At 59.0% G+C, this 22,496-nt stretch overlaps 3 protein-coding genes and 7 non-coding genes across 10 annotated transcripts; 4 read left to right on the top strand and 6 right to left on the bottom strand.

The window, feature by feature from the left end:
* The first annotated feature begins 4,304 nt into the window (after positions 1–4,304).
* LOC121095922 (chondroadherin-like protein) lies at positions 4,305–6,665 on the top strand. Its single transcript, XM_040611342.1, has 2 exons — positions 4,305–4,351; positions 4,649–6,665. The coding sequence occupies exons 1-2, from the start codon at positions 4,333–4,335 to the stop codon at positions 5,881–5,883; spliced, it is 1,254 nt and encodes a 417-aa protein (XP_040467276.1). The 5' UTR covers positions 4,305–4,332; the 3' UTR covers positions 5,884–6,665.
* Positions 6,666–8,308: 1,643 nt separating this feature from the next.
* BEST4 (bestrophin 4) lies at positions 8,309–12,399 on the top strand. Its single transcript, XM_040610907.1, has 9 exons — positions 8,309–8,460; positions 8,742–8,836; positions 9,355–9,588; positions 9,909–10,063; positions 10,163–10,240; positions 10,571–10,723; positions 11,016–11,096; positions 11,525–11,679; positions 11,982–12,399. Exons 1-9 carry the CDS (start codon positions 8,309–8,311, stop codon positions 12,397–12,399), a joined length of 1,521 nt encoding a protein of 506 aa, XP_040466841.1.
* A 2,467-nt stretch (positions 12,400–14,866) lies between these two features.
* LOC121095960 lies at positions 14,867–14,996 on the bottom strand. The gene has a single exon (XR_005830283.1). It is a non-coding gene; the product is annotated as a small nucleolar RNA SNORA35 (small nucleolar RNA).
* A 678-nt stretch (positions 14,997–15,674) lies between these two features.
* RPS8 (ribosomal protein S8) lies at positions 15,675–20,768 on the bottom strand. The gene is made up of 6 exons (XM_040610607.1): positions 20,661–20,768; positions 19,714–19,820; positions 19,228–19,327; positions 17,660–17,835; positions 16,583–16,712; positions 15,675–15,838 (listed from the first exon to the last, which is right to left on the bottom strand). The coding sequence occupies exons 1-6, from the start codon at positions 20,662–20,664 to the stop codon at positions 15,729–15,731; spliced, it is 627 nt and encodes a 208-aa protein (XP_040466541.1). The 5' UTR covers positions 20,665–20,768; the 3' UTR covers positions 15,675–15,728.
* On the bottom strand, positions 16,053–16,124 carry LOC121095951. The gene has a single exon (XR_005830274.1). It is a non-coding gene; the product is annotated as a small nucleolar RNA SNORD38 (small nucleolar RNA).
* Positions 17,339–17,411, bottom strand: LOC121095950. The gene has a single exon (XR_005830273.1). It is a non-coding gene; the product is annotated as a small nucleolar RNA SNORD38 (small nucleolar RNA).
* LOC121095952 lies at positions 19,419–19,522 on the bottom strand. The gene has a single exon (XR_005830275.1). It is a non-coding gene; the product is annotated as a small nucleolar RNA SNORD46 (small nucleolar RNA).
* Positions 19,888–19,972, bottom strand: LOC121095949. Its single transcript, XR_005830272.1, has one exon. It is a non-coding gene; the product is annotated as a small nucleolar RNA SNORD55/SNORD39 (small nucleolar RNA).
* Positions 20,769–21,331: 563 nt separating the features above from the next.
* Positions 21,332–21,446, top strand: LOC121095964. Its single transcript, XR_005830286.1, has one exon. It is a non-coding gene; the product is annotated as a U5 spliceosomal RNA (small nuclear RNA).
* A 734-nt stretch (positions 21,447–22,180) lies between these two features.
* Positions 22,181–22,295, top strand: LOC121095956. Its single transcript, XR_005830279.1, has one exon. It is a non-coding gene; the product is annotated as a U5 spliceosomal RNA (small nuclear RNA).
* The last annotated feature ends 201 nt before the right edge of the window (positions 22,296–22,496 follow it).

Below are 22,496 nucleotides of genomic sequence, written 5' to 3'. Positions count from 1 at the left end.
TGATGCAATAGCCCCCCCCAGACAGGCACCCCCCCCCTTGACACAAAGACACCCCCCCCCGACATGCCAAGGCCCCACAGACTCACAGAGACCCCTGGTCAGCTCGCCCCCTCCCTCCCAGGACACACAGAGCTCCCTCCCCATACAGGTCTGTAAACACCCCACATATGCCCACTTGCAGGGCACCTTTCCTCGCAGATGTAACCAGCTTGTGTCACATGACCCCTGGGGACTGGGGACCCCACACCTACACCCCACGGAAAGGCCATGCCATTTCAAATCACACATGTTCACTGTGGGCCCTGGCCCACCACCCACAAATCTGGATGCAGGCAGACACCCCCCCCCCCCCCGAGCCTTTCACATGTGCCAGAGGGAGGGGGGTGACAGCCCACCCACCCTGGGCGGGGGTGGGCACACAGGGGACAGTGGAAGATGCAGGTGAGCTCCCTGGCTGGGCTGTCCCCTGGGTAGGTGCCCCTTGGCCATGCTTTGTCCCAGCTCCAGCCCAGCTCTGTGCCTCAGCAGCCCTCAAAGAGCCCTGGAAGGTCAGTCCTCTGCAGCAGCCCACGGTGGCCAGTCCAGAACTGGGGACCTGTAGGACTGTCCCACTGGGGACCTCCATCCTTGCCCCTTGGCTCCTGGGCTTCCTGGGGTCCCTGGTGTTGCGGGGTGCGCCTGGCTGCCACGTGCGGGCAGTGTGCCATAGCGGTGCTGCTCTCTAATGGCCATGAGGAGGACACGTCTCTGTCACCCAAAACAGGTCATAGAAGGATGCGGATGCGGGGCACCGCTGCCTCCCCACATCCACGGGAGCTGGCAGGGGCCACAGACCCACGGCCCCCCCAAGCCTGGAGCAGCAGCACTGCTTGAAAGCAGCTCCCACTGCCCTTCCCCTGCTCGTGTTGCACACAGGGTGGCTGCGTGCGTGTCCTTTGCTCTGTGCCTCCATGTCCCATCCCCGCAGCTCAGGGCTCTCATCACCAATGCTTAATGTACTCCTGAACATGATGAGCGTTTTGCATGAGCACCCCTGGCCGGACAGCCCCGCTCACCACAGCACCTCCCCTTTCATCCCAGGGCAGCGGAGAGGAATTAGCCCCTATTTTTTGCTGGAGCACAGCTGAGCAAACCTGCCTGAAGAGAGACAGGAAACAGCCGAGATCTGTGCTTTTTTCCCAAGTTTCCAGCTTTTTCAGGGGAAGTGCGTGCAAACACACCACCTGGCAGAAAACCCGCTCCAGGAGCAGGCAGGAGGCTGCAGCCCCTCGGGGGAAAGCTGCCTGCTTCCACCAGGGCCTCAAGGGCTCCCTGGGGTGCGGGTGCTGTCACGTCATGGGCGATGCTGGTTTTCCGATGGAGGCCCCAGCTTGGGGCTGCTGGGAGCTCCCCGGGCAGAGCTGAGTCAGCAGTCTGGAGGCAGCGTGTGGGTGGAGGCACTCAGGGGTGCGGGGAGGCCCTGGGGACCAGTCTGGGGGTGATGGGGTGACCTGCACCAGGCTTGCCCCAAGGTCCCCCGCAGAGCCACAGTGGGGACTAGCGAGGTCCCATTGCTGCTGACTCTGCTCCTGCTCCCCACTGGCTCTGGGCAAGCTCTTGGGCTGGGTTTGGGGGCACAGATGAACCCCACAGGCCATGTCCCGCCAAGGCTGAGGCACCTCCTCTCCAAGAGGGATGGAGCCCAGGAGCAGCCCCTGCTCCACCTGCAGCTGGGGTCCGTGGTGATGCAGAGCATCACAGCCTGGGATTTTCCGGTGGGTGGGTGGGAGGAAGTGTGGTTTAACGTAACAACCTGCCCGACCTGGGGAAGGGAGGCTCTGGTGTGATCTCTTGGCTGCCTGCAGCTATTTAGATGGAGTTACAGGAAAAGGGAGCCAGACTGTTTGGGAAGGTGCACAGTGAAACCAGGACAGGCACCCGATGCAAGTTGCATCAAGGGAAATTCCATCTAGGTATTAGGAAACTTTTTTTCCCCTGTGAGCACAGTAAAATATTACAGAAGCCCAGAGAGGCTGTGGGATCTCTGTCCTCTGTGATACTCAGAGCTGCCCTGGTCCCCCCACCCTCACAGTATTCAGGGATGCTCAGCAGCCTTCTCAGGGAGGGGGCTGCCCAGCGGGTGGTGGCATGTGGTGCCAGGGCAGCAAAAGCAATGCCAGAGAGAAAACCTGCATCCCCTCCAGCCCAGGGTGCAAGTGAGCTCCGCAGGATCAGGGTGACAGCCCTGACCCCCTTGAAAGTGGGGGTTTCCCCTCCCTTGGCACTCTCACCCGTGAGCTCCTGTAAAACATGGGGCTGCAGCCGCCAAGGAGGGAGAGGGTGGCTGGTCCCTCGGGTGAGCCAGGTGAGGAAGAACCAGCACCAGCACCAGCTTCAGCACCAGCAGAGGCCAACCCGTCCCAGGGGCTGGCTGGGGAGGTGCAGAGGGGAAGCTGCAAATCCGGCGAAGCTGCCTGGAGGGAGAGATAAAAGGACCCGGATCCCTCCGGATTAAGGAAGCACTTGGATCTGAGGTGGTGTGCAAAATGTCAGTGCTGGAAGGTGCCCCCCTGGGAGGCAGGATCTGGCCCAGGGAGGCTCAGGGAGCCCTCTGAAACCTCCTGCAATGGGGCTCTTGGCTCAGCTGCTGCCCTGGAGGCGGAGGGGGAGCAGGGCAGGCTTTACCCCAGGCAGGGTGTTAGCAGGCTCCGGCCAGTGAGTACCAGCTTGATGTCCAGGGTACCCCGGGAAGCAGCTGCCAGCCCCCCAGGCCAGCGCACTGCCGGCACCTCCCTTCCCGAAAGGGCCAAACAGCCGTTTCCTGCGTCCCACCCCAGCAGCCAGGATTCAGCTGGCCCTGCTTCCCTCCCTGCTCCATGCCATCCCATCCCTGCTCCCCAGCAGAAACCCCTGGTGCAGGGTTCGTTGCTGTGCCATTTGCTGCACAGTGCGAGGTGCTGGCACCCCAAACCCACTGCCCACGAGGCAATGCCTGCAGCAGGACAGGGTAGGTCCCACTGCCAGAAACCCACTGACTGCCGGGGTGTGTGGGTCTGGGACAGACCGAAGCAGGGCACACGGGGATGTGGGCGATGGGTCTGTGCCAAGGGGAGCTGCCGCTCTCCCACTGGGGGCTGGAGTGTCCCTGAGCTGAGATGTTAGAGCAGCACCTGAGGTGCCAGTTTTGAGCCATAAGCAGGAAATCAAGGGAAGAAACTCGAAGCCTGGTGCCTTCTCAAACATTGCTGCATCCCCTGAGGATAGTACAGGTGGGCCAAGGAAGCCTGAAACAACCCAGCACTTTTATTACTGGTGTGCTGGGCTTGCCAGGCCTCTAAGGTACCCCAAATTTGCAGCATATAGGGTGTCCCGGCACTCTGCACCCCAAGCCAGGCTGAAGAGCAGCTGCCAGAGCTACGCCCTGCTGCAGTCACTCCACCGGGCTCTGGCACCATGGCACGGCACACGTGCTCAGGCCAGGTCCCATCTCACCCGCCTCCCACCAGCACCAAAGCAAAGTGCTGTCAGTACCATGTCGTGTGCCTCGGTTTACCCAGCTCACACTGTGGTGAGTACAAATGCACTTTCAGGGTGTGGAAAAACAGCTCCCCTCTGCAGTGCTGCTTCCCTGCCAGCTGTAGTGCTCATTTCTGGGTCTGCTCCTCCTTCCCAGTCCATGACTTGTGTGAGATGGAAGGAAGCCATAAGGGGTCCAGCGAGAGAAACTGGCCCCTTTGGTTCCCATCCTGCAAGCACGTCCACCCTGCATCCTCTGCCCCGTGGGGTTGGGAGTTACCCCGTGCATGGAGATAGGGAGCAGGCGGGCAGAGCCCCCTCCCCATCCTGGAGGGAGGGGAACTCAGCAGAGCCCAGCCTGGCCCCTCTCCGGGAGCTTGGGGGGCTGATGCTGGAGTACAGAGAGGGCTGGAGGACACATGGCTTGTGGGGAGCCAGAGCGGGCTGAAGGCTGGGGGATGCTGGGGGCACTGCTTCTGGGGGATGGAGAGGGGAGGGATGGGGAAGGGATAGGGGGCTGTGGTTTACGGTGGGGGGGCAGAGGAAGGGGGGCCACCGGGCAGATTGACTGCAGGGGGCCGGGGACAAGCTTATTTTGGGGGGTGCTGCTGCAGAGCGCGGCTGGAGAGCCCGTGGCGGGCGGGAGCCCGGCGAGGGCACGGGGCACAGGGAGCTGAAGGGAAACCGCGTCCCTCGGGGGGGGCAGCGGGCGCAGGGGGAGGCGGCGGGCGGGCCCGGGCCGGGGCGGGCGGGTTGCGGCGGGGCCGCCCCGCGGCGAGGCGGAGCCGGGGGCCGCGCCCGGCGGGAGCGCGGTGGGGCGCGGAGCGGCCCCGCGGGATGGGGCGTGCGGCGGCAGGTGAGGCCGGGCAGGGCACCGGGGGGGGGGCGGCGAGCGCAGCCCCGGGGTCCCCCGTTGCCCCGCGGGCCCCCGGCCGGAACAGCGGGACGTCGGGTGTGAGACAGCCCCGTGCTTGCGGGGGGCGGCGGCCGCGGGAGGTGTCTCCGGGGGGGCTGCGGGGACCCGGGTCCCTTCCCTGGGTGGGGGGAGAAGCGGGGTTCATCCCCCCGCGCCGTGGCGGGCTGCGACAAAGGGAACAGGAGAGCTGGTCCCACAGGGGGGTCACTGTCCATGTCCCGGCTGCTCTCCCCGCAGGTGCCGGGCTGGGGACCGTGCCCCTCTGGGGCAGCCTCTTGCTCGCTGCTGGCCTTGCCCTCGACCCAGCACCGCAGGGCTGCAACTGCACAGAGCCCATGGACTTCCAGGAGTTCCAGGAGGCTCCTCTCCCTGAGAGCTGCTGCCTCAACTTCACCAGCTCCAACATCACCCACCTGGACTGGGGCATACTGGTAGGGGTGCAGGGGTTGCGGGAGCTCTACCTCTCGCACTGCAGCATCATGGATATCAGCAATGCGCAGGGAGTCCCGCCTGCCTTGGAGGTCTTGCACTTGAGTCATAACCTGCTGGAAAGTCTCCCTGGAAGCTTCCTGGAAGATGCTCCTAATTTGAGGGTCCTTTATCTGGACAGCAACCAGCTCCAGGAGCTGCCCAAGTCCTTCCTGAAAGCATCGACCCAGCTCCAGGAGCTCTACCTGAGCTTCAATGCCCTGACCTTCCTTCCCGCCAGCCTCCTGAAGCCGTCTCTGCTCCAGCTCCAGCTCTCCAACAACAGCTGGGACTGCAGCTGTGCTTTGCTCAGCAGCCTGGAGGGTTGGCCCAACCTGACCACTGAGGTTATCTGCCACACACCGGAGCGGTACCACGCCATGGACCTCCAGAGCATCCCCCGGGATGAGCTGTGCCGCTCACACAGCCTCACTGCCCTCTTCATCTGCCTGCCCCCTCTCCTCATCCTTGCCAGCATCACCTGGTGCTTCTGCAGGCAGAAGAGAAAGACCAACTACAGCCTTCAGAGCAGGTCCCAGAGCCACCCAGCCGCAGCAGAGAGGGGCAATGTGCCGGTGCCTGTGGAGCCCCACCACTATGTCCCCTATGAGCTGCCTGCTACCCCCTCCAAGACTGAGAAGAAGGTGCTGCTGGGGAGCCAGGTCCTGCTCCAGCCTTCCACGGACCCACTGGAGAGCAGCAGAGACCTCTACGAGGAGGTGGAGATCCAGGTGGGATCCCCCAGCAGTTCCCAGGTGCCAACCCATGAAAGGCAGTGGGCCACAGGGCCAGGCAGGCAGCAGGACACCCCAGCACTGAGGACAGAGCAGCTGGGGGGCAGTGAGCCAGAGGTGGACACCGTCAGCGTGAGCGAGGTCCTGAAGGATTCTGCCGACCGGGAGAAGATCTACATGAGTCAGACAACCAACTATTACAACCTGGTACATGGCATTGAGCTGGAGGATTCGGACAACCTGGAGTATGAAAACATTGACCTGCACTGATGCCGGGACTTGGGCTGCGTCTGGGACATGCCAGGAGAACAGCAGGGGCCGGGCAGTAGTGAAAGCTGGCAGAGCAGGAGCGGCATGAGCTGTCCTGCTGTAGCTTAGAGTGGCTGTTTGCAAAGCTGCACCCCCAAATTCCCATCCCTTCCCCTGCGCTACCATGTGCACCCCTCTCCTGCCATGTGCTGCAGCTGGGCAGGGGGTGTGAGAGTGCTTTGGGCACTGGGGACCCTGCCGCAGGCTGGCGGTGTATGGGGACACGTGGGCTGGCAGTGCCCAAGGAAGAACAGGGAGAGGAGGTGGTTTTGGGGACCAGGTGACAATACTGTGTGTGCCAGACCCACTGACTAGGGCCTCCATCCTCTCACTGGAGCCAGATGGCACCTGGCATGGGCCTGCTGCTCCCCAGCCCACAGAGAACAGGGTCTGGGGACATGAAACAGGGCTGGCCCTGCCTGTGTGGTCTGCAGGGGGTGTCACGCATGGATGGGGTGCCCTTGGCTGGACAGGGGAAGCCTGAGGTGGCCCTGCCTGCTGCCCACCCCACATCCTGCCATGTCCTACCGCGTGGCATGGGGGCTTGAAACGACTGGTGCACGTGCTGCTGAATGCATGAGCCTGCATGCACACGTGTGCAGGGACTGTGCACAGGTGGATGTCCACGGGTGTGCAAGGTGCACACACAGAGAGGGAGGCACTGGAGGGGGCCCCTTGCAGGCTCCCCTGCCCGATGTGCTGCCAAGCCCTGTAGGATCCAGCTCACAATAAGAAATAAATCGTTTTACTCCTGGCAGGTTTGGGTCCATCCCTCCGTCTGTGTGGTTTGGGGTGGTGAGGAGCCGATGGATGGGATGCGGGGGAATGCAGAGATGGGGGGCTTTGCCTCTACCCCATCTCCCCTCCGTGCTCTGGGTGATGCCCCAGTGTGGGTCTCATCCAGCAGCCCTGGGGCCGCTTTGCCAGCGTGGCAGAGCAGAGCTGCGCACTGGCTGAGGGTGAGTGGAGCCTCTGCCTTGCACAGGATTTACAGCCCGGCTGGGGAAGGCGTCAGCCTGCTGTAAACTCCGCAGCTCCTGGCCAGGACAGGGACTTGTGGGGCTCCTGGGAATGGGGCAAAGGCTGGGGATGCTGTAAATCATCCCCCTGCACAGGTATCCCGCAGCGAGTCTCACCCATGGGTGCTCCAGCCCTTCTCCAGGGATGGGGCGATGCAGGCACCCTTAAGCCCTGTCCCCACTGCCCAGGGGGACATTTCCCATGCTGTGAGCCCCAGCAGCCACCCCACTCCACACTGGAAGTCATACTGGGCCTGGGCCTGGCCCTGTGCCGGGGCAGGAAGGGAGGGAGCCAGGCTGGGCAGGACGCGGCGCTCCGGCCGGCAAAGGAAGCAGCGTTTCCTGCGGAGCGCGGCACGGCCTCCGGCAGCCCACAGCGGGACAAGCCGAGGGCCACAGCAGTGCTCAGTCCTGGCCCCAGCCCCAGCACGGGTCAGGGACAAGGATGGGATGATTTCCCCGCATGCCTTTCTGTCACTCAGGGATGTTTCCCACTGGTTTATGTCCCACTGGAATTCTCCCCTTGCCGCTCTCTCCCAGGCCCTGGGAAAGTGGCCTGCTGCCAGCCTTAAACACGCATCCATCACCCCTGCCAGGTGCTGCAGCCAGGGTATCCCGGTGTGCCCTAGCTCATGTCATCCCCAAGACCCCCAGGGACACGGGGGGACCAGGAGCTGCCACAGTGCGGAGGCAGGACGGGCACGGCTCAGCCAGCCATCCCCAGGGGCTGCAGCCCAGCCCATGGCCGCCGGCACTGCCTGCTGCTGGCAGCCAGGGCTTGGGGACTGACGGGGACATTTTTCACCCGTGCTCCAGAAATAGCCCGCAGCCCTCCCTGGGTGCCGGCTCTGCCTGTGCACGCCAGGGTCCTATTCCCAGGGCTGCCCGGAGCGATGCAAGCCTCCATCCTTTCCCCTCCTTCCCACAGAGCCGAAGTTCAGCCACCATGGCTGCAAAGGGGGACGACTCAAACCGCCCCACCGGGTCCTGCCCAGCCCCGGTTCTGGCACCCGCAGCTCCCACTGAAATCTCCAGCTGTGGCTGGTGGCAGGGAGGTGTGACCGACCTGGAGTTCCCTGTTCCCTGCCTCTGACAGCCCCAATTCATCACAGGGAGGGCTGAGGTGCACAGGCCACTGCTGGGGTATTTAGGGGAAGAAGCACGGGCAGGACATGGGGGAGCAGGCAGGGAGCCGGCGGTGGCTGTGGCAGGCGTGGGGAGGGCAGGGCGGCTGCATGGGGCATAGCGCTTGGCGTGGGAGCAAGTGCGTGTCCCCAGACCCCGCAGCCTGGGCCACGGTGGGAACTCCAGCTCTCCCCAGTCAGTGAGGGAAGGATTTTTCCGCAAAGGTGTAGGGCTGAGCCACGATGACCATCTCCTACACGCTGGAAGTTGCCAACTCCCGTTTTGGAGGTTTCTCCAAGCTGCTGTTCCGCTGGAAAGGCAGCATCTACAAGCTGCTGTACAAGGAGTTCATCGTCTTCGTGGTGCTGTATGCTGCGCTCAGCTTCATCTACCGGTGAGCAGGGTTGGTGTGTCACCACCAGCTGTGTCCTTCCCTGCTGACCCACTGGGCTGTGCAGAGATGCCCCATCAGTCATGGACTGGGGTCTCTGTGGGGAGGGGAGAAGTCCAGGGGACTCCCCCAGGGAGGGTGGGAGTAGGCAGGGAAAACAGGAATCGGGCAATGGCTTTTTGTGGAGGTCAGAGGCAGCGCCCCAGTCCTACTGCTCACCCTGGCCCCATTGCGGGTCCCTGTCCCCACTGCATGTCCCTGACCCTGCTGCATGTCTGTTGCAGGCAGCTGCTGACCGAGGAGCAGAAGCGCCTCTATACCAAGGTGGCTCAATACTGCAACCGCTCCACAGACCTCATCCCCATGTCATTCGTCCTAGGTACGCGTCCCTCCCCTGAACTCGGGAGCTGGGGTCCCCTGCTCTCCCTGGTGCTGGCAACTTGAGGATGCCCCCACTGTCCGTCCTGACCCCATGCCAAAACATCACTTAGACACCATCGGATGGGGGCTGGAGGAGCTGATGCCCCAGGGGGCATTTGGCCCCCAGACCCACCAAATGCAGCTCCCTGACCATGGGGATGCCAGTGGGAGGGCTGTGATTTCCCTGGCCCGCTCTGCACCCTCCTCCCCATGCCCAGGAAAGGGGCATCTTACCTACAAGAGATGCCTGTCCTGCCCTGTGCCACCCATGCCCAGGACAGGGAAGAGCCAGGGACATCCCCACCTCCATCCCTAGGGAGGGCAGCCCAATGGGAAGCACAACGTGCGCTTTCTCTCCCGGCCACAGAGAAACCTGTCACCCCTGGTAATGTGGCAGCTCTTCTGGCAAGGGCCCATCCTCAACTCGACCCCCTGCCCAGCCGCTCTGAGCCCCACACGCACTGTCTCTTGGTGCAGGTTTTTATGTCACCCTGATCGTGAACCGGTGGTGGGCCCAGTACACCAGCATCCCCCTGCCCGACCAGCTCATGTGTATCATCTCCAGCAATGTCCATGGCAAGGATGAGAGGGGCCGGATCCTGCGGCGCACCCTCATCCGTTACGCCAACCTGTCAGCAGTCCTCATCCTGCGCTCTGTCAGCACCAGGGTGCTTAAGCGCTTCCCCACCATGGATCATGTGGTGGAAGCAGGTGAGGAGCTAAACTCTAAGGGTGATGGCTCGCAACGTGGGGTGAGAGTTGGGGGCCACAGATGTGTCCGTCACCAGGAGGGTGTGCTGGGGGCCAGGATCCTTGCAAGCATCCCTGTCCCAAACTGCCCCAAACATAGCATGGCATCCTTGCACGGATGTTCACCTCCAAAGAGCCCCACATCCCCTCTGCCCAGAGCCTGTCTCCTGGGGCTGTAGTTTCACCTGGAAACATGCTGTGTCCCGGCTGGGCGCAGTCCCCAGAAGGGCTCTCCCGCACAGACGTGGGGGCTGTGGCACTGAGCCTCTGCCCCACCGCAGGCTTCATGACGCAGGATGAGTGCAAGAAGTTTGAGAGCCTCCACTCCGACTTCAACAAGTACTGGATCCCCTGCGTCTGGTTCACCAACCTGGCGGCCCAGGCAAGGGGGGATGGCCGCATCCGTGATGATGTGGCCCTCCGCCTGCTCATGGACGTGAGTCTGCACTGTGTGCATGGAGGGGACCAGGGGTTGCTGGGGGGGGGGGGGGGTCATGCAAAGCCCTGGCCACCCATCCTTGTCCTCTCTGCCCAGGAGCTGAACCTCTACCGGGCCAAGTGCAGCATGTTGTTCCATTACGACTGGATCAGCATCCCCCTGGTGTACACGCAGGTGGGTACCCATGCACCCCATGGGCCCAACAAGCCCAGATCCCAGCTCCTTCCATCCCATGACGGCAGAGGAGCCCTGCAGCCTCCTCACCTCCGCTCTGATGAGGAGCACTTAAAGCACTTTACTCCCCCATTGAATCTGGTGCCGGATCTGGCACAGCCAACGGTTCACAGCCCTGCAGGGATGTGCAGGAGCCTGGGCGGTGGGGTTTGGCCTTAAGCCTGCAAGAACATCAGTGACTGGCCAAGCCTCTTGCATCCTTGCTGCTCCTGTGCTGAGTGTCCCCTTCGGCTGCCACCCTCACTGACAGCTGACCCGCACTCCTGGCAGGTGGTCACCATCGCCGTCTACTCCTTCTTCGCCTTCTGCCTCATCGGGCGGCAGTTCCTGGAGCCGCTGGAGCCAGGGCAGGAGGGGGACCTAGACATGTACGTCCCCCTCTCCACCCTGCTCCAGTTCTTCTTCTACACCGGCTGGCTGAAGGTGAGACATGACCAGGCAGCTGGGCTTTTCTTTATGGGCTGAGGGTGGCCAGGTGGCCCTGAGCACCACCCTGGGCTGAGGGGCTGGCTGGCCCAGGGCATGGCACCAACCACGCCACTCCTAGTTTTCCCTGGGGACACGTCTTCTGGGCACAGCTCCCACACTGGGGCACCATAGAGCTCCAAGTCTGCACATTTCATGTGCCCCATGGGTGGACCAAGGGATGCAGAGCCCCATGGGAAGGCGCCCCTGTCCCTGCTCCACTGCCTCACCTGCCCCCCTCCCTCCCCAGGTTGCAGAGCAGATCATTAACCCCTTTGGAGAAGATGACGATGACTTTGAGACCAACAAGTTGATAGACAGGAACCTGCAGGTGGGTCCTGTTCTAAGCTTGTGTTGTGTGGGGCTGCTGCAGTTGGCGCACAGGGACATTCCTGCCCCCTGGCAGTGGGACCTGGCCCCCTGCCCTGCTCCTGGCCACACAGGTCCTTGTCCAAAATAGATTCCCATGCAGGAAGCAGGGCTGCACCTTGTCCCTCTGTCCCTGTCCCCACGGCAGGATGAGCACCCCCACAAGGGACACTCAGCAGCCTGGCACTGCTGCACAGTCCCTCACCTCTGAGAAAAGCATTCAAAAGAGGAAAACCCCAAATGCAGCCAGGGGATGGTCCCAGAGCCTCCCTGGCCCCTCGCAGAGCCCAGCCCTACCCCTGCCAGGCTGGCATGGGGAGGACCTGCAGCCACCCATCCCACTCATATCTTTGCAAAGCCACCCCTGTCCCTTGGCTTTGCCGTGCCCAGGTATCCCTGCTCTCCGTGGATGACATGTACCAGGACCTGCCTCCTGCTGTGAAGGACAAATACTGGAACGAGTCCACGGCTCAGCCGCCCTACACCACGGCCACAGCTGCTGAGACCTTGAAGCCCTCATTCCTGGGTTCTACATTTGACATGCGGTGAGTGCGCAGTGCAGCCCTGGGGCTGGAGGAACAGGGGCCAGGGCTTCAGGGTGACAATAGCACAAGCAGGCTTGTCCCCCCTGGGCCCAATTACGGTGAGCAAACAGCAAATCTGCCCTTGGAGTGTGTTGCCCAGCCCCTGTGGGGCTTGGGGGCTGCACTGGGTGATGGATGAGCTGCTGGGGAAGGGTTGTAGCCTCCTGCAGCCGTTCCCTGCTTGCAAATGCATTGGGATGGAGGTGCTGGGCATCCCTGCGGAGGATGGCAGCCTGTCCCTATCCCCCCACCATGCTCCTCAGCATGTGCGAGGACGTGGAGCAGAGCCAGCTGGCAGAGGCCTCACCAAGCATGCCACGCATCCAGACACCTCTGCTCAGCCGCTTCTTCGCTGCTGCATCCCCCGCCATCAGCATCAAAAACTTCGGCCGGGGCAGCCGAGGTCACCCCCACCTGCAGCGTCCCTGGGCAGATGGTGGCTTCCCCTCCCCTTGCCCCAACCGCTCAGAGGACCCTGAGTCAGTGTCCCGCATCGAGGAGGAGGAGATGGAAGATGAAGAGAGCCGGGCCAGCAAGCCCACCATTCCTGGCGGTCACCCAGTGGGGACCAGGTCACCGGAGGCCTCTGAAACACAGAGGGAGGAGCTGCCGCTGATCCAGGTGAAGGCACCATCCAGTGAAAACATTGGGGCTGACTGGCCGGAGGCCTGTGAGCCCTGAGGCTGCCCCAGAAGCCCCCTTTCCTGGGGGCAAATAGCTGCCCCCACCCCAGGCACTGCCACTGCCAGCCACAAAGCTCCCTGTCCCTGGACACCCATCTTGGACCCCCTGTCCAGAGCAGGACATTACCAGGTCTTTTGTCCCTCAGACCTGAGCCAAGATGTGTCCCCAGGTTGATGGAAAGATCCTGGTGGGTTTGGGATTGGGCAGACAGCCTTCAACACTAGCTGTTAACCCCAAAACTGCAGGATTCAGCCCATCTATGTGATGATGCCACCGACTTGCTGCTGGCCAGGCTTACCCCCTGATCCCATGGCCCAGTGCAGGGGACAGGGGACAGCCCAGACCCCAAGCAAGGGACGGGACAAGGGCATTAGTCATGCAGAAAACCAACACCGTGATCCAAATGTGCCCTCAATATTAATAAAGTTACTGCTAACATCAGCTTTGAGGTTCTTCCTTATCAGTGCTAATCATCCCCAGCAGTGAGACAGCAGGGGGATCGCATTTATGGAAAATGTGGGTCATTTTGGGTTTTGTCAAGGAGTGTGCACCTTCTGAGGCCAAAAGTGCACAGCCCCAAGGACTGACACCAGTGATGGCTGTGGGGTATTAGACCAAGTGATACAGCCAGGAAAGGAAAAAAAAAAAAAAAAAAGTGCTTTCAGCTCCTGTAGAAGGATTCCTGCACTCAGACATGTTTCCCCTGAGAATATTAGCAGAGGTATTAAAATATTCCCCTTCCTGCAAGCCTCCCTTTTACCACAGTTACCTCCCTTTTAAAACCCCCATCTCCCCCAGCAAGCCAGCCCCATTCCTCCTCCACTACCCTCCTGGGCACTGCTGGACCTGTTAAAGCGTAACCAGGAGGTCATCTTCTGGGCTGGACTATGTCCCGTGGAAATACCCCAAAGCTAATATTGCGTGGAGCCGAGAGCCACTCGGCAGCACTCGGGATGACAAGTGACCTCACTTGGGTTATGCTGCTGGCTGCTCACCATCATAGAAAAAGTAGCTTTTTTAAAATTCAGCCCTGGCACCTATCTGCAGAAGTAAGCAAGGTCCTTAGACCAGGCTTTGGCACCTCAGAACCCCAGCCCCTGCCCTTCCCTTCCTGGCTCAGCAGGGCAGCTCGCCTCCTCCCAGGCACGTAAAATCCCTGTGCACATCCACAGGGCTATGGCAGGGCCAGACCAGAAACCACACACCCCACAGCCGAGCTGCACAAGGTCCCACAGCCTGTGCCACCGTGGGAGCCAGCTGCCACCATCCCGTTCCCATGTCACACCTACAGCATGGCTCCAGTGGGCGATGGGTGCCGCTTTCGTTCCCACGGGCTGTTGCCCTTGGCAGCTGCGTTTTTCAGAGCAGTAACTTTATAAGCAGCATCAATTGATGAATTGGCCGCAATCCTGCTCATCAGGGGCCAGTTTTACAGCTCGTGCTCTGATGCTGAGCTGGCACTTGCTCTGTAAGCCTCAGTTTCTCCTCCACCTGTACAAAGTCCCCCAGAAACACACCGAATCCTTACTGCTCTCTGTGGAGGGCGAGGGGAGAACAGAGGAAGCAGCCGTGACACATCCCTCTCAAGTGCCCTTCACTGCCCCTGCCCCACCTCTCTGGAAAGCAGGCGTCGCTGGAGAACAGGGAAGTTTTTACCCACATCACTATGGAGAAGGAATGTGCTTGTGCAAACGTCCCACCCAGCCCAGGTCCTGCTGCCAGGGACTCCAAGCGCCACAGCCAGCTGGGTACGGCTGTTTGCAGAGCGCAGAGCCAGGCACACAACCACCACGCCGTAACCGCACGCCATCCAGGTAGCAGGTATCATCTTCTGATGCGGTTGGTGTGTCTCTCCATCTGTGGCACAGGCCCGTCCTTGGCTCCCTGCCAGCAAGGCAGGATGAATCCATACCGCCCAGGCACACCTGAGCTCGCTGGCACCTCCTGCTGCCACACACAGCCGCCAGGGCAGAGCAACTCAAGAAAAACTTTTTTTAAAAAAAAAACCCTATTGAGCTCAAACTATTTGTGGAGCAGTTTGCATTTTAAGACACTAAACACAGATCTCATCATGCCTCTGCCTAGGGCAAGATGATCACAGACCATGTTCTTCAGTTCAGAGAAAAAAAACAAACCCGTGAAGCCGGGGCTGCAGGCAGCCTGCCTTGCACCGGAGTGCTCCTATGGATACATGAGGCTGTTGTAAAAATACGTAAGTGGGGCAAGCTGTGCAGCATGCCCCAAGTCCAGCCTGGCCCCAGGACCAGCCCTTAGATGGGCTCCCAACTTCACCCCCAAATACCTGCACAAACCATTTGGCAACTGGATGCAGAGATCCATCATGCTGGCTTTCTTCAGCCAGCAGCCCCAAGGAATATCATCACCTGCCCCAAAACATCCTGAAAACGCTTCTGTTCACCACAGCTTTCCAATCCCACCTCAAGTGACGGGGCAGAACACTGGAGTTTGTGCCCAGCTTTCGAAAGGGACAGACCACAATGACAGCCTGGCCCTTCTGCTAGAAGGAATTTATCTTGCACTGGAATGAGACCAAGGAGGTCAGCAAAAGACCAGCTGGTCATTAAGCAGTGCAGCCAAGTTTGGTTAAAAGGAGCTACAAGACACTGGAGGCAGTTGTACAACCAGGCAGAAAACACCCAGCAATGATCAAAGGGACTGCTGGCCCAAACCAGAGGATGGGGACACGCGTCATCTAGGAAGTGGCAGCAGCAGGTACCAGCTGCAGAGGCTGGAGGTGTAAGAGCTGGGAGTTTTCAGCCAGACTTGGCACAAATGCCAAGTATGAAACACAGCACTGCAGAGCTGCTCCCTGGACACTCCTCTCCTGAGGCAGCAGGGCCCCCTTCCTCACTGACTCACCCCAGAACTCCAGATGCAGCACGTGCTGACCTAACACATGGGAAAAGGGGGGACTGTGTGCCCAGCCAGATCCCGACAGCCCCCCCAAGAGCCAGGATTCTTAAATGGGGTGGGCATTTGCACCTTCCTCCTGCTTGCAGGTTTCAAGTACTGGAAGTTCTCCACCTCAGCCAAGTCTGACAACTCTTTTCCACACCCACTTGATCCATTACGTCACCATCCCAGAATCCAGGGAGATGTTTTAGTTGAGAGCATATAGGGTCAGAGCTTGCCTGAAGACACAAAAGCACTCAGGGATTCCAGGAGATCTTTCTTCCTTCCTCCACATTTTACAGGCAGGAGGAGCTACACAAGCCCCCTCTACCCTGCAGACACAAATGAGCACACAACCCTTTATTGTTGTAGACTCTTGGTTTTATTCGTTCTCTCAGCAGAATAGTTTTCATTCATTTGCCTTTCCGGGCCTTGATCTTCCTCAGGTAGAACTCTAATTCCTTGCCTTCCAACACATAGCCATCAGCTCGGCCACACTGTCCAGGTCTAGAGGCAATGCAGGCTGCAAGGAAAAGTCATCCAGTTAAAAGTTTAATAATTCACTACCCCCATATATACAGCAACTGAAAGAAACCCTGCACGCAGTCTCTCTGCAAAGGCACGGACCAGCAAGTTACTAGTAATGGATACACCAGTGGTACGTGCTGGCTTCAGTATCTCCCCCCTAGGGTACTGTGCTCGTGAGCCTGCTCTGCTGGAATGAGTCTCTATGAAGTCCTCTTCAGATCTCCAAACTGTCATCGCTCAAGTTCAGTAGCAGAACTGGACAAAGGTCTCATCACCAGAAGACTTCAGAACACTGAACTGTTCGCCAGAACTTAAAACTGGTCAAAGCCGTTGTGTTTGTAGGACATTTTTCTGACACACAGTGCAGCCCATGGGTCTTCTCTCATTTTGCAAGTCTCAAGCCCCATTATTTTTCTCAAAGGCCAACCAGGAATAATCAACTCCAGGAGCCTGCCTGACTAGGACATGTAGCAATTCATGCTCCAGAAACAAATTTCCCCTTCCTGCCAGAAGTCGGCTATCTCCAGAAAAGCTAAAAGAACAACTTACATTTAAGACCCAGAAGGGACTCCTGCAGATACGAGAACACCGCACTGCTTTCACCCTGCAGTTAGCTTTATCACAGGCGAGTAGAACTTTCAACGATCCCATCCCAACACCAAGAATAAGATCTGCTCCGGCACCCTCTTTGTGCCCCAACTCCCTTATCCCCACTCACATTACACTGGCAGGGACTCACCAAGTAGCTTTCCTTGCTGGAACTGCTCCTCAAGAATACTCGCTATCTTGGCATTCTTCTTGCGCTCATCGTATTTTTTCTGGATCTTCTTTGAACGCTTCTTGTTCAAGATTTCCTCCTCTTCAGGAGTCTAAAAACAAGACCATAAGCGAAGACAAGATTAAACATATGGCCACCTTCTGTTAGAGCAGGTGGTCCCCACTAATATGACTTCTGTATTCTCAGCACTGTACTGTTTCCCATTTCTACCTGGCAAAGGTACAAATACCTCATCCCCATACAACCAGGTGCTGAGTTTCACTTCTGAGGCCAAGAAGTGCAATGTTGCTAACTACGGTCACTGCTGACAACAAAGCACAGCACCCCTAGGGAAGGGCACTCTTAGACAAATGAAACTGCGAAGGTTTCCTTGATGAATTAATCTTCCTCCAACAGAAGTGAATACTCTTTCCCTCTCCAGACATGAAGCACTTGGGTGTGGTGCAACTCCTGGCAGACAGGTTATGAGCTCTCCCTGTGCTTCTGAACTACACAGTGCTTCAGATAAGAAGGGCTTTGTTTTTAATGCAAGGAGACACTCTTAAGCTGAGTGCTGCACATGGGGGTTTAAATACCTTTCAGCAGTCTGGGGTTTGGATCTCAAATAAATTAAAAGGCAATGGGTCTGGATAATTTAAAAGACACTTAAAAACATGCTGATCCACAAGCTTCTCATCAAAGCAATCATTCCCAGGCATAAGGACCTGACCTGCAAGTCTTCCTCAGCATCATAAAATGTCATCGCTCTCCCTTCAGCAGCAGAACTGGACAAAGGTATCATCATTAGAAGACGAAAGAGATTGACAGGTAGGTCCTTGCGCACAAATGGGTGCAATGCCTCACAGAGCTCTGTGGTACTGGTCAATCCAGTAACAGAGCCAAACTCATCCTGCAAACTGGTGGGCCCAGATTGCCCATGCTATCACTGAAGGCTACGCAAACTATTCTGGCAGGCACTGTCCACTCATGATGGCTAACTGCCTCTAGCAGGGTGGATTCTGCAAGGAGTCAAAATGACAATGACAATCCCAGACATACCAGCTTGGCACCCTTCTTGCGTCCAAGGGGCAAGGCATAGTGGGCTTCATACCACTGCCGGTACGGGGTACTGTCCACGAGAACAATGCAGTTCTTCACCAGGGTCTTTGTCCGCACCAGTTCATTGTTGGAAGCATTGTAGACGACATCGATGATTCTGGTTTTGCGAGTGCAGCCTTTCAAAAGAAGAGCATGAACTCAAACCTACAGGAATCAGACAACTGAGAACACAGTACAGCAACTCACACTCATCACCCCATCAAATGTCCTCCAGCCTCCCTGGCACCGTATTAAATTTAACTAAGAGGTGCAACTATTTTTCATCAGTCCAACTTTCTGCTGCTAGGACATTAAGCCTACACCTGGAAACTGATTCACCCCAACTGAAAAACTGGGATCTGTGGCCTTGCTGGAACTCATCTCAAGTAAGACTAAGCAAAGCTAAAAAGTCAATTTCTGGATTGGAAGATACCTCAGCAGATGCCAAATAACACTGCACACAGAGCTCAACCTCCTGTATGTGTGAGTGTTACTTCCTAAAATTACTGAATTGAGCAGTGTTGGACAGGACTGCTCTGTAATGCATACTAGAAACCATTTTTGTAGGATGAGGGTTTATGAGCAAACTGAGAGGGGAACCTGGTGTTTCCACCTTTTAAGACCCACCTGAAGCATGTGACTGTTTAGCAGGGGCCGGCCCTGCAGACACAGCCCTCCATGTACGCAAAGGCCAGGCACAAGATGGGTTCTCTCCTCTTTGCTCATGTACCTCATCCTTGTTCTGCAAGGTACGCTCAGTCTCTTCACTCCTGCAATACTGCCTATGAATAACGGCACTTTTCACAGTATGGACAACGCTCTGTGATGACTGAGGAGAAAGCACGTCCTTTCACCTTTGCACCATGCTGATCACTTGAAACATCACCTTCCTTACTGCTGGTTTTACCATCATACTGAGAAAAGCTGACCAGGCCCAGGCTCAAGTTTCATGGTTTTCATGTTTGTATTCAAAGAAAACCCACCTTGCTCAGGGGAAATACAACAGACTCCCCTCTCGCTTCTGTGCTTCCCATTTTTGCTTAGCAAAGCAGAAGTATGAAGTGAACTGCACATGCTAATGTAACATGGTCCTAGCGGCACACCTTCTCAGAACAACCCTCAACACTGTTCTCTATTGTACAGGATCACCTAACTTAACAATTATTAAGTCTTGATTGATACATAGAAAGGCTCCGTTTAGGAAGCACTATCTGTATTTAGGTTTTTTACCCCTCTGTAGATGCCCCCACCCCAGTAAAAACGTAACGCAAGCATGTCACTCAGTGTAACTATGACACTCCAATCACTGTGAACTTAGCAGACAACCAAGTCTCCTAAGGCCACATAAGGTCAAAAGTATCATCACTATGCATGCTGCTTCAGACCCAGGACTGCAAGCCCCGAGATGTTCAAACCCAGCCTACAAATCTATACATGCATCATCATCCCTCTACAATGCAGCAGTACCAGAGACCAGCACAGCTGTAAAAGACTTCCCTCCCAACCCACCAGGTTTACAATGCACTTACATTCTGATCCCCAGGAAAAGTTGCCAACATCCAACCGAAGAGCACGGTACTTCTTATTTCCACCACGAACCCTCACTGTATGAATTCGACGTGGACCAATCTACAGTCAGAAACAAACAGGAGGGTGTTGCTGGTGCTGGAACGCTACACAGCTCCTGCAGGAGCCCAGCCAACCCCTAACCTCGAAGGCAACATGGTCAGTGTAACTATGACAAACCCGAGCATTGGCAGATACGGTAAAAGACCAAAACGGTCTGTTGCATCTACCTAAGGTGAAAGTTTCATCACTCCAAATTGCCCCTTACTGCAAAAATGTTGTCGCTGCTTTCTATAGGTACAGGGGAAAGTTCCACCTTTTAAAGAAGCAGTGACAGATGTTTAACCACTCACAAAACAAGGCATGTATTTAAGCCTCCAAAAGCACATGCAACCAGCAATCAAGAGTTTAAAGACACAGCTAGTGACCACCCTCCCCAAATCACCCACCTTAGTGTTGGCAGGAGGTCGCCCCAACTCATACTTCCTCTTCTTGTGGTAGGGCTTCCTCTTGCCCCCAGTCTTGCGACGCTTATGCCAGTTGTCCCTGGAGATACCTGAATGGGAGCGCAGTGTGGTCAGGGGATGGCATGGACCCCACCTGGCCACATCTAGGCACAGTTCTGAGTCCTCAGCTCTCCAAGGTTGGTATCCGCACAGTGCACTCAGCCTTATGCAGCAGTAAGAAAAGCTTCATCATTGGTACTCAGATCTGCCTTAACCTCCGCCTTTCCAGCAAAGTGCTACAAAGCAGATTCCCTCCACTGTGTGACGGGCATCCCCTTTGGCAAGCAGCTTGCCAACATACTTCGTATGCTGAGCACCCTACGGGGAGTGCCAGAAGCCCAGCTGCCAGGCACATCACCGCACACAGCCCATGCTATCGGCTGGGTGTGGCAGGTCCTGTATGGGAAAGGACCCCCATCCCACCTGTACTTACAAGACCCCAACGTAATCCTGCTTCTGCCCAGCCTGCTGGGCCCCCTAGAGGGACCATTTCCCCAGCGCACTCCACCTCCCGGGTGCCCTACAAGCCCCCACCATCCAGCCAAGTCTTTTACAAGGCCACCCCCCAACCCCTCCTGCTGGGTCCCCCAGAACGCCGTCCCACCTCGTCGGCAGGGTTCCCTGCAGAAGACGCCGAACGCGAGCCCAGCGCTCGGGACCCGCAGGAAGGCAAGGAGAATCCGCCCGCGCCTCCCCCCCCCGTCGCCATGTTGGGCCTAGGCACCCTCCCCCTGCCAGCGGCTCGGCGCCGTCGCGGCCGCTCCCGATGGCGGGCAGCGCAGGCTGGCGGTACCCCCTGCTGTCACCCGGTAAGGGACAGTGGCGGGCAGCGGCAGCGCGCGAGCAGATGGCAGCGGATAGCGGCTGGGCCCCGCGACTGCCCCACTCACCCATGATGCGGCACTAGCGCAAAGAGGCGGGGCGGCGCCTCTCGGGGCGGTTTGGCGGGGAGAGCTCTCGCGAGGCAGTGACGTCACCGCGCCGGCAGCGCGGGGCGCGCGCCGTTGCCTGGCGACGCGGCGGCGGCGGTGGGCGGGGCCGGGCCGGGCCTCAGCGTGCGTCCGCGCCGGGGCTGCTCTGTCGAGGCATTGGCGGCACCGGGCTCTGGCCGGTGGTCCCGGGAGGGCGGGGAGAGCGCTGTTAGGGCGCTGCCTACGGCAGGTCCGTCCTTACTGCTCCGCCGGCCCTCGGGCGCCTTGGGGCAGGGTCCAGGGCCCGGCATCCCGCGGCGGGGCCGCACGGGCGCAGCGGGTCCCCGCGCTACCCGGGCTGCGGCCCTGTTCGGCGCTGCGAGGCCCCGGCGGCTCATTAACGTACAACTCATTACTATTCTGGATTATTTGCATACCCAGGGTGCACCGCGGACTGGCGGCGCAGTACCGGTAAAGCTGTCCGCCGCCGCTACCGCGGGGCCTCTCTGGTCCTGGCGCGGGGCCGTGCCGGTGTGCGCCGTTGGGGGCCCGGCCGGCGCGGCGGAGGATCGAGCTGGGGGCGGCGGGGGTCGCCGTGACCTGTAGAGCGCCAGCCGGGGGTGGGTACATGTGCGGGGGCCCTAGCAGCCATACTCTGGTTTCTCTTCAAATCGTATAAATCTTTCGCCTTTTACTAAAGATTTCCGTGGAGGGGAACAAGCACGAGTGTCAGGGAATTTTTTGAGGCTCCATTTCGGTGGAGCTGCCCTTGCGCTGGTCAAAGACAGAACAGTGGCGGTGCCTCGGGCCTGCGGCGGCTGGTGGTCCTTTGCTGCGCTGCAGCGCTACAGGACAAGCAACACCTGGAGCCGCCGCGTAGCCTCAGGCCGGGCCTGCTCCAACTGGGGGAGGGCGGCCGGAGCCCCCGCTGGCCGTGGGGCTGCCCCGTGTGGCGGGTGGGAAGCAGCGGGAGGCGCGCAACGGGCTTCCTTTGCATCGCCTGTCCATTGGGCTTTTTATTTTCCTGTTCTTTTTGCTCTCTTTTCCTTACTATTTTAAAAAGTATTATTTTATCGCAATGATTAAAGTATTTATATCTCAACCCGCGAGTCTGTCACTTTTACTCTTCCCCCACCCCACGGCGGGGGCAGTGGGCGAGCGGCTGTGCGGTGCTGCCGGCTGGGGCTAAACCACAGCAGGGCGCCCCGGCTCGGGCCGGCGGCGGGGAGCTGCTGCGGGACCTCATTAGCATGTGCCTCATTACCCGGCGGCTGTTTTGCATACCCAGGGTGCACCGCGGCCGCACCGCGACCCTGCCCGTGCCCGCCGCCGCTGCTCCCGCCGCCGGTCCGGGCTGTCCGGGTCTGCCTGGTTTGTGCGGCCGCGGCGGGGCCGGGGCGGGCCGGGGCCCGCGATACCGGTGGCGGGCGGGAGGTGGTCGCCCTGAGCTGTGGGGCGCGGGGCCGGCGGGCGGTGCGGCGGAGTGGGCGCTGAGGGTTATACTCTGGTTTCTCTTCAGATCGTATAAATCTTTCGCCTTTTACTAAAGATTTCCGTGGAGAGGAACAGGCACGAGTGTCGAGAAATTTTTTGAGGCTCCATTTCGGTGGAGCTACTCCTTTTATGGTTGAAAAACAGAATTATGGAGTGCCCCACAGAGGGATGTCCCGGTGCGCCCCCAGCGCTTTCGCCACACACACAGTTACTGGTCCCGGTGCCCTGCTCAGGCACTGACGGCGGCGGTCCCGCTCCGCCTTTCAGCCGCCGGCAGGGGCAGGGCCTCTTGCGCACCCGCGCCGAGCGCCACGCCCTCGC

This window comes from Falco naumanni, chromosome 11 (assembly GCF_017639655.2).
Source record: "Falco naumanni isolate bFalNau1 chromosome 11, bFalNau1.pat, whole genome shotgun sequence".
Classification (NCBI taxonomy): Eukaryota; Metazoa; Chordata; class Aves; order Falconiformes; family Falconidae; genus Falco; species Falco naumanni.
Note: the sequence above shows the minus strand (reverse complement) of the source record. Positions and strands in the feature narration are given on the sequence as shown.

Coding starts and splice junctions, on each gene's coding strand:
- BEST4 (XM_040610907.1), top strand. CDS start 8,309: ATGACCATCTCCTACACGCTGGAAGTTGCCAACTCCCGTTTTGGAGGT. Junction 8,461..8,741: donor GCGCTCAGCTTCATCTACCG/GTGAGCAGGGTT, acceptor TGTCTGTTGCAG/GCAGCTGCTGACCGAGGAGC. Junction 8,837..9,354: donor CCCCATGTCATTCGTCCTAG/GTACGCGTCCCT, acceptor CTCTTGGTGCAG/GTTTTTATGTCACCCTGATC.
- RPS8 (XM_040610607.1), bottom strand. Junction 19,328..19,713: donor GACCTCCTGCCAACACTAAG/GTGGGTGATTTG, acceptor TTCTGACTGTAG/ATTGGTCCACGTCGAATTCA. Junction 17,836..19,227: donor CTTTTCCTGGGGATCAGAAT/GTAAGTGCATTG, acceptor TTCTTTTGAAAG/GCTGCACTCGCAAAACCAGA.